The sequence below is a fragment of the Apaloderma vittatum genome, unplaced genomic scaffold (genome assembly GCF_000703405.1).
Source record: "Apaloderma vittatum isolate BGI_N311 unplaced genomic scaffold, ASM70340v1 scaffold34636, whole genome shotgun sequence".
Taxonomy (NCBI): Eukaryota; Metazoa; Chordata; class Aves; order Trogoniformes; family Trogonidae; genus Apaloderma; species Apaloderma vittatum.
The window spans coordinates 2,470-12,814 of record NW_009722846.1 but is presented as its reverse complement, the minus strand read 5'-3'; the positions used below and the strand labels follow the sequence as shown (position 1 = coordinate 12,814).

General features: G+C 38.0%; 1 protein-coding gene across 1 annotated transcript in view; it reads left to right on the top strand.

Annotated features, from left to right (window-relative positions):
- Positions 1 to 6,386, top strand: part of LOC104275837 (bromodomain-containing protein 1) — a gene marked incomplete at its 3' end in the record, with an annotated part of 16,086 nt that extends 9,700 nt beyond the window's left edge. The window contains exon 2 of the mRNA XM_009871897.1: positions 6,230 to 6,386. Coding sequence (XP_009870199.1) covers positions 6,230 to 6,386 — 157 coding nt within the window. The remainder of the gene's footprint in view (positions 1 to 6,229) is intronic.
- Between the last annotated feature and the right edge of the window lie 3,959 nt (positions 6,387 to 10,345).

The following is a 10,345-nucleotide window of genomic DNA, read 5'->3' as shown; positions in this document are numbered from 1 at the left end:
GGAAAGAGAAACTGGTATTTTAGCGATCCTAAATCAAAATTTACAGAGTATAATTTAGTTTTGCTGCTCTTTTGCATGTACCTTTAATACAGCTCTTTTGGATAAAGGAAAATACAAAATAACAAGCTGATGAAACTGGAGGCTAAGGGCAAGTACGGTAACTGCAGTGCGGTTAATGTTTAAAAATTGATTGATTTTAGTGGATATTTGATCTTACTTAATCTTATGTATTGTCCTATTAAATTCCTTCTGCTTGAGTTACTCTAGTAGTACTGGCAAAATCACATACTTCCTTAAGGAACTTTTCCCTCCATTTTATATTTAGAACGCTTGAGAATTGAGAGATACTTTGGACGTCTTTATATATTGTAATACCAAAATGATGGCTGTGGGCTTAAAAACCATGTATGGTCTGTGGAGTGGTTAGCAAGGATTAAGTGGCTGGTTGTCTCATTGGCTTTCTTACGTTAAACTGTTGCATTATTAGTCACCAAAAATGCTGTTTTCACTTTTTCTTGTAACCAGTTGCTGTAGTTGCCACAGTGACATGTAACCCAAAGTGGGAGAGGAAGACAGTTTTAAGTAGAAAGAAGGAAGCTGTGAGATTGCTGATACGACAAGAGTACCTTTCTTAACATTGATGAAAACTATTTTATGCATTTACCTAAAATATAAGGAAATGGGGCTGAGTAACACTTGACTTTCTCCGAGTGCTTTGACCAGTGCATTACGAGTATCATTGCGGCGTAAGATTATCCATTTGTGTATCAGTGTCAGGAGAGGGTTAGTGTAGAACAGCTGATAAATTACAGTTTCTCACCAAAGCCTTTGTATATTAAGTTTCATTTTAAATTAAACTATGAGTCTGTCTTACCCTTTCAAAACAAACCAGTTTTCTCTCGTAACCTTTTTGTAAATTTGTAAAAGTGTAAATCTGTAAATTATAAATGTGCTTCTTTTTTAAATGCAGCATATTTTTAATCTTCTAGTTTATGGCCTGAACAATGGTTTCAGTCTTGGAACTGACAGATTCTGTTGAAAAAGGGACCTTTCCCTTCTTAAAGACAAGCAGGGAATTGCACGATACCTCCATATCATCTTTGTAGTGCATGTCACAGTGTTTTGCAGTCGAGTGCAGGTGGAACTGGGGAAGAGCAGTTAGTACTGGCTTTTTGACTTGCCTGTGGCACAAATAAAATGGGTTCAAAAAATGTTTTGACATATGTGTGGTCTTAGAATGTAGTCTAAAAAAGAAAAAAAAAAGAAGAAAAAATAAAAAAAGGAAAAAAGCAACAGGGAGTGTGACTGGGGTTGGACTAGGTGACCTATAAAGGTCCCTTCTATCCCCAAATATTGTGATTGCTGTGACTTTTTTTCCCTTGACTTGCCTCATGAAAGATAAGTGGCTGTGGGAGGCCACATTTGTGTTGAGGGAGATGTTAACTTTAAGAGTAGCTTCCATATGTATGTTCCCCCATTCTCTTCTGTGTGACCTGTCTTTAGTAGTAAACTTGCACTTATTTCACAATCTTAAGAGAGGTACAAAAAGTTATTAAGTAATCAGTTTGCGCATTGGAATGAGATCGGTCTATTTTGTCTGAAGAGAAAGTACAGATTCAGTTGATACACTCGTGCTTAACGTTTGTCCCAAGTATCTTACTTGTTTTTTTCCCTCCCATTACTTCCTGTGTTTCACTTCCTCTTAGAAAATAAAACACTGCAGAAAGGTGCTCTTTCCTGATGTTCTTATACTTGGAAGAAGTTCTAGGGTAGACAGATATTTTACTAAAACAATGCCTTAGCTCAGATGTGTACGTCCATCTGGGAGGTGACCCAAGTTCTGTAAGCCTTACCTCTGTGTGGGGTATTTGTCAGTGTAGTGTAGCAGTTAATCCCATTTTGTGCAAGCCAGGTGCTGGATTGCAAAACTATCGAGTCTTCAAAAAGCTCTCCCTTACCTGCCTCAATTACATAGAATCATAGAATGTTCGGGGTTGGAGAGGACCTCAAGAGATCATCTAGTCCAACCCCCCTGCCAGAGCAGGATCCCCTAGGACAGCCACACAGGAACGCGTCCAGGCGGGTTTTGAAAGTCTCCAGAGGAGACTCCACAACCTCTCTGGGCAGCCTGTGCCAGGGCTCCGTCACCCTCACAGTGAAAAAGTTTCTCCTCATGTTGGGGTGGAACTTCCCATGTTCTAACTTAAACCCATTATTCCTTGTTCTAAAGCTGGGCACTACTGAAAAGAGATTGTCCCCTTCCCCTTGACACCCGCCCCTCAGATATTTATATATGTTAATAAGTTCCCCTCTCAGCCGTCTCCTTTCCAGGCTAAACAGCCCCAGTTCTCTCAGTCTCTCTTCATAGGAGAGATGTCCCAAGTCTCTTAATCATCCTCATAGCTCCTTGTTGTCCCTTAATCATGCTTAGTCCCTCATAGCATCCTCGTAGTTCCTTAATCATCCTCGGAGCATATTTGGGGGGGTTTTTTGTGGTTTTTTTTTTGGTTGGTTGGTTGCTTTATTTTTATTCTTCAACATTTTTTATTAAATTTGCATCTCTCGAAAAAGAGGAAGTAAAATGTGTCACAAACTCTTTTAAGAAGACTTCAAAGAATTCTGGAATTCTGGTTTGAAACTGTAGTTTCAGTGATTACAATTTTCTTTCAAGCTCAGGTAACAGAAGGAACTTGTGCAAGTGTGGTGCATACCTGTGTGTCTTACTTCATGCTTGTGTTCTGCTTCGCTGCAGCTGAGTTCTCTTTGTGAGTGAGAACCTCTTTCCCGATACAGCAAAGCTATGACGGGTGGGAGGTTCAAAATCAGTGCCTGGCCTTTGCTACTTCTGGGGTTCTGCAACAACAGATAAATGATGTCTTATTTCCCCAAAACGCCTGTATTTTCTGTGAAAATTTAAAACACTTCTGACTTTCCTGGCATAAAAGTCTCCCTGAGAATATCTGACCGAATAAAAAGGCGATCAAGGAGCTGTGCTGCAGTGATCTAACAGCAAATGTAACATCCTTGTTACATCAGTAAGGTCACAGTGTAGAGGATTTGTAGATATCTGCCATGTAAAGAGCCTCTGGCCTCTGTATTTTGAGAAAATAAGGTGTGATCCGTGGCATATTGACACTGCCAAAGCATGATGTCTAAGTGAAATACGAACAGCCAGCATTTGTTTGGTTTTATCTGTCGGCAAGGAGAGGAGAGCAAATTCCTACCTGTTGTTAGGCGGTTTCTGCACTCCAGATTACCTTCTGTTTATTTGTGTTTTGAAAGTTGGAGAATATCTTCTGTGAACATTTTCCCTAGGCTTATTCTACCGCTTTACCATTGTAATTATCTATGAATAGAATGGTTTGTTATGTGAATGGGCAAGTGTACTTAAAGCTGTAATTAAAGATGTTTGCTTAGTCTTGCCACATCTGATGGGCATGAAGCCAGGACACCTTTCTTCATGTTCAGTTTGTGATGCTCTGATCTTTCCAAACAGGCTGTACTTTTTTTATTATTTTTTTTTGACTCAGTTGAGTAGGTTTTGCTGTTTCCAAGAGAGACATGTGAAAGCAATTACTTAATTCTGATTGCATTCACTAATTAATTGTAATTTTGTTTGAAGTTTAATATGGTCACATCAAGCTCTGTTCTGTATTGAGTAAAAAAAGTCTTTGTGGAGTCCGTCTCCGCCCTTCAGTGACTTAAAAGGTAGTTCCAAGTCTGTCTGCAGACTTTCTGAGCTTTAAGTTAAGCTAAATTTTTTTCAAGAATGCCTAACTAGCTTAGTTATTAATTGAAAAACAGTGTCACTAAAGAACTGAAGGACCCAACGGCACTATATTTTGAAAAAGGTCCAAAAAAGACCTGTGTTTTCTCTGCCTTTACTCTGTGATGACTGAAAGCTCTGTAGCTACAGGTAGCACTGAGGAGACCTGTTGCATGTTATCTTCTACACAGCACAGAGAAAAACAACCAGGATTAGATGACTGTCCTGGGTTTAGCTAAAAACCCAGTCCTGTTTAGTGATTTTTACTTTTCAGTTTAGTCTCCTCTAAAAGGCTGCACTTTCTGAAGTCAGCAGCATGTTTTTGCAGACAGTGTGTGCTACCGGCAGTGATAACACCTGATGTTTACAGTTACTGCCTGGGACTGGTGTGCAGAAAGGCTCTTGCTTTTACTTATTCCTATAGTGACCAAGGCCACTGCTGGCTCTTGTGTGCCACGCTGGGGGTGCCGGGAAGTAAGAGGGGTCACAAGGAAGTAAAAGGTTAAAGTTGCACCTCTGGGAGGTAATAGACAGGACAGGTGACCAACAAGAGTATTCTGTCCCATATGCGTCATATTTAGTATAAATTGAGTGATCAGGAGAGTTTCTACCCTTCTTTGCTCTCTTCTGCAATGGCCGGTGTCCAGAGAGGACTCCATCTGACCTCCTGCTTTTGATCCGGATCCTGAGTTCCCAAATCCAGCTCCCTGTATCCAGCTCCTGCTGCTGCTGAGCCTGGGGTTTCCCCAGTGCCTCCTGCTCTGCAGCACCAGTGGTGATTGCTATTGGGGTAGGGAGTTGGGTTTGGTATCGGGCTACTACCTATAGTTGTATATAGTTCTTTACTTTTATCATTCCACTATTATTTCTATTATTGTTTCATTAAATCTGTTCTAGTTTTTTTTTTCTTCTCTAACCCGAACGTCTCTCTCCTTCATTCCCTTTTTCCTTCCCATTTTGAGGGAGGGAAGAGGGGGTTAGAGAGCATCTGTCCGTGTTAGTGGCTGGACCAGCCCTAACCCCTGACAGTGACATTTGATGAACTCAGGGGAGGCTCACTTGTATGTTTGTCTGAAAAATATCATTAAAGTTTCCAAGATATTCTTAATAATCATTTCACCCAAAGTTTACTTGTAACTTTGCATTCTGTTTAGGTATTGGACTACTTTTTTCCTATCACTTGCCTGAGAAACTGCTTTATTTCTAGGGGAAGAAGCAGAGAAAATACTAATGTGTGTATACATTCGTGATTTTTATTTAAACACATTGTGGCAGTGCTCTACAAATCAAACACTTTTTTGAATTTAATTTAGCCTATTTTGATATTTTATTGGAGAATCTCTGATAACCTTCCTACTGTCCATTGTAAAATTTTGCCTAGAATTTTACTCTGAGTAGTAATATATGGAGTGAAGAATTAACAGATTTCTGTTTCTTGATTTTACTGTCCTTTCTGTAACTCTTTTGTTACTTCCAGCTCATGGAACTTGCCCGTGTTCTGGAACAAACAAGCCTAACAATACAGGTGGTTGGTGCCTTGGGGCATCTTGTGTTAGTTTTGCAGGGGAAATGCCTGCAATATCATACAAAGACAAAACTTTCTTCTTTCTTTTTTTTTTGCCATGATTTCAAGATAGCATAGGTACAGAGAGTTGAAAATCTGTTTCAGGTAAACGTTTTTTTTAAATGTATTTTTGAGAAGTTGGTGTCATGTGTGACTTGGACATTTTAATGTGTTGTTATATAAAAAAATAGGAGTCAGGATTGTTGCATGGGGTGTTCATATTGCACTTTGGTAGAGTATTTGTAAATAGAGTATATGTAAATGGTACTTGAATCTGTGTACTCTTTATTTAATCAAGATATTTTGCTTAATTGTATCATCCTCTTGCATCTTTTCTTTGTGGATATTTTCATTGTATGTGTGGGATAAAATCATAAGTGTTCCTCTGTTTTACATTTGTTGTCTGCTTTATTTGCCAAAAATTTAATATTAGTAGATGAGTAATGCAAGCATTTTGTTGCATATTTTTATGTAAGAAATCTGAAGATACGTTGCCTTTAAAATAGACTGCCAATTCTGTGTGAAGATGGCAAGAAATGAACTGTAGGAATTTAGAGCTTTATTTCTGATTTTATTTTCAATAGTAACAATTATTCTGAAATGTATATAGAACTTTATTCTCATCTCTCACCTGTGGTTGCTCTTGAGATGCTGACCGCGAAAAAAATTATACCCTTTATCTTTATAAAGTAGCTTGACGTATTTGGTGGAAACTATAGTGTCAAGGGGAGGTATTTGTAATCTACTGCTCAGAAATAATCATTCAGAAAGGGATGTCACTGAAAGAAATTAGTAATGTGGTCATCACTGCTATTAAAATATGCATGTTTAACTTCCATAGACAAGTACATATTATGCTTTGTTGTGAAAAATACAATATCAGTTTTTCCATATTTTAGATTAAATAAGATTATGAATCAGGTGGCCATTCAGCGGAAGAAGCAGTTTGTTGAACGAGTGCACAGTTACTGGTTGCTTAAAAGACTGTCTAGGAACGGTGTTCCTCTGTTGCGAAGGCTGCAGTCCAGTTTACAGTCACAAAGAAACACACAACAGGTATGTGACACACTTTTTACTTCTAAGAAGAAATCAGAAAACTCTCTATTTTGTAGAGTAAAAAGTTAACCAGGAAATGTAACATGGAGTAAAAAACTTTCTCTGAACTACGTTCTTTACTTTATTCTTAAGTAATATGGCCTATATTGGAAATTGGGCATTATCTAATAATTTTTAATTTTTGAGATATGAAAAAGGTAATAATTGTGCTTTGGGGTTTTCTTTTGTTTTGCTTAAATGTTTTATAAAAGTATTGTCACCCAAATTATCTTAAATACCATTGTTCATTGACTAGTATTGTGGTGTTTTTTAACTCATTTCTCAGTGTCATATGAGATGATAATTTGTTTTAAATTCATCAAAAGATGCAAAGCAGATGTCTACTTTGACATTTCTAACTGAGACAAAGAGATATTTTTGCAAAGTAAATGTTACACATGCTAATTTACATTTTGTGAATTCAGATCCTTATTGCCCAACTTGTTCAGTAATAACAGAACAAAGAGCAAGATGTTGATGAAGTTAGAAGACCTGTTTGTACTTCTAGTTTCATTTGACTTAGTTAAGTGAGCTTGTAGACGAGCGTAAATTTAGGCTGATACTTTGTTCAAATAAAACTCATCCTAGGTAAAATGCACTAAGGTTGGTTGAAGTTGCACATGTTTACTGGTCAGAATTGCTGAAAAACAGAGAATGCGTATTGCATTCAGAAAGCAGTACTCTTCTGCTTCCCACTTGTGTAGTATGAACAGCTCTTCAGTGGCATTAGAGGTTTTGGCAAGTCTTCTATTGTTCTTGTTTCAAGTCACTGAGTGGCTTGGAAAATAATTAAACCTTCTTTTCTGAATTAGAATCATAGAATCATGAAGGTTGGAAAAGACCTCCAAGATCATCTAGTCCAACTGTCAACCCAACACTAGCATGACCACTGAACCATGTCCCAAAGTGCCATGTCTGTGTGTTTTCTGAACACTTTCAGGGATGGTGACTCCACCACTTCCCTGGGCAGCCTGTTCAACGCGTCACCACTCTCTCAGTAAAGAATTTTTTCCTAATATCTCATGTAGACCTCCCCTGGTGCAGCTTGAGGCCATTTCCTCTTGTCCTGTCAGTAGTTAGTTGGGAGAAGAGACCAACACCCACCTCACTACAGCCTCCTTTCAGGTAGTTGTAGAGCAGTGAGGTCTCTTCTCAGCCTCCTCTTTTCTAGACTAAACAATCCCCGCTCCCGCAGCTGCTCTTCATAAGGCACATATATGGGTCCATGTGTGTCGACTCTGAAATGCTCTGAAGCATCGTGATGTGGAAATTCATGCTGCATTTTCTTAATTGAACTGAAAATATAATTTGATCTATTCTTTCCATTCTCCAGGTGTTTGACTTCCAGTGCAATTGTTTCCATAAAATAGCCTCTAGAAGTGAAGAATGCATTTTATAACAATTTTCTTGTATTAAATGGAGGTTTTTTTCCCCTTCAAAGCTTAGTTATTATTTTCATTTGAATTGCATCGCTGTTTGCTGTTTAAGTCATGAATTCGTATAGATATAAAATTACCATGGTCAACACTGCTTCCTAATTATTTGATCTGTCGTTTTTGTATGTGTTTCTTTTCTTAGATTTTCATGAAAAAAAATTGATAATTGTGAGAATAGTTAAGGTTAGCCAACTGGTGTAATCCCACTGCTCAAGCAGGGTCACTTAGAGCAGGTTACCCAAGACCATGTCCAGACAGCTTCTGAATATCTCCAAGGATGGAGACTCCACAGTCTCCCTGGGCAACCTGTGCAGTGCTCGGTCTGTTCAGTTTGGAACAGAGGAGGCTGAGGGGGCATCTTAGCAGTGCTTAGAAATACCTAATGGTTGGGTGTCAGACTCTTCTCATGGTGTCCAGTGACAAGATGAGGGGTAAAGGTCACAAACTGGGAAATGGGACATTCAACCCAAATATAAAGAAATACTTCTTTACCTGTGAGGATGGCAGAGCACTGGCACAGGCTGCCCAGGGAAGTTGTGGAGTCTCCTTCTCAGCAGACTTTCAAAACCCACCTGGACACGTTCCTTTCTTCTACTCTGGGCGATCCTGCTCTGTCAGCGGGGTTGGACTAGATGATCTCTAGAGGTCTGCTGCAACCCCCAGCATTGTGATTCTGTGATTCTTTTGCACCCTCCCTTCAGTTATTTATATACATTGTGGACAGGTTTTTTTTCCTCCTGACTCTTCTTCTCTGGGCTAAACTGTCCCAGTTCTTTCGGCCTGTTCTCCTAACTGAGATGCTCAAATTTCTTTTCAGGGGCATTAACTTTGAATGTAAATGGGCTGCTTGTTTATCTTTCTTTCATTGCTTCCATTACTCCATTTTAATACTATTTTTTGAGTTGTAGTTTCTCTAAAATACTGTTTTCAACTTCTGAAGTTTAGTGCCAGGCAGTTTACTAGTAATAGCTGAAATTAAATTCATTTACTCAGATAGTAGACTTTAGGAAGAAAAAAAAAAAAGGAGTTTGAGTCCTTAAAATCAAGTACAGAAGTCCAGGGTTCATGTGGCAGTATAGACCTAGACTACAGTTAGTATCTGAAAAAATTAGTATTTGGGGGGTACTTTTCCTACTGAGGTAGCGTGATGATATTGCAGCATTTCTAAATGTTTAAATAGTAACTACCAAAATAAAATTATTCTTGCAACTGATGTTTGATTGTAATAAAATAAGCCATAGATAAGAGCTGTTTAAAATCTCTTTGCCTGTTTTCACTGCTGTACAAATGCTATTTCTTTCTTTTATAATTTCAGAACTATGCACTGCTCTTAATTTAGAAAATATTTTCATTATTTTCTGAATTGGAAACTGTTTATATCACAGAATCATAGAATCATAGAATGGCCGTATCGGTTTACTAAAAATTGGAGCACCTCCGAGACTTTGTTCTTAAAGAACTTTGTAATTTAAATTAATTTTGTCTGTTGAAAAGAAAAACCAAATTTCAAGCAATTCTCAGTTTTAAATAATTCTATTGATGAAAAATGTGTATGAACTGCTTTTCAGTGAGTGGCAGGTGTCCAGTGTATGGCATTGACTTCTCCGTAGCATCTTCAATATGTGTTTATGGTACCTGTCAAAGTAGTTGTAACTGCAAAGCATTTGATACATTAGTAATCTTCATTATTCTATGTATAAGCCAAACCATATTGAAGACTTTATTAAACAGCTGTGGCTTAGCTGTTGTGAGAATGCCTCCAGATTTTTGAGATATAGATTATTATTTTGTTCTTTTTTTTTTGTCTAGATGAGAAAACTTTTTTTACCTTGTTTTATGTGAGAGGTCAGAACATCAAGAAACTGAAATAGATTTTCAGTCAGTCAGGGGAAAATAAGTGCTGATGTAATACAGATGCATAAGAGATTTTTTATTAATTTTATTATTTAAATTGAAAAATAAATGGTAAGATGAGAAAGCAGAACTTTGAAAATGATTTTCAAGATGCGTAGTGGAAGGTGGTTTTGATCCCTCTCTAATGTTTGTTTGCTAGAGCAAATGTGACAATGGGGGAAGCATTTATGATTTAGAATTGCTTCCTAATGGACGTGTTTCAAAGCTCAGTTATGATATGCATTTGAAGATAATGTTATGTCAAATAACAGTTCTAAACCAGGCGAGAAAATCTTGGCTTATACACTACCTCACCACCTGCAGCAACAAGGAACCCTCTGAAAGAGTGGTTTGTACTCTCACTTCTTTCTCCACCCAGAAATCGGGGAAAAGCATTGAAGTACTCTAATAAATTTATACCCCCTCTTTTTTTTTTCCCCTGTACTTCAAGAATGCTTGAATAAAAGTAAGACTTGAAATTTAGGTGTAGTAGCTTGTTGCTGCTGTAGAGAGATTAGTTTAAAACTGCTGTTTGGAGAAACGAAGTAGAAGGTGCTGGTGTCTGAGGTTGTAGCTACACAGAAGATTCCA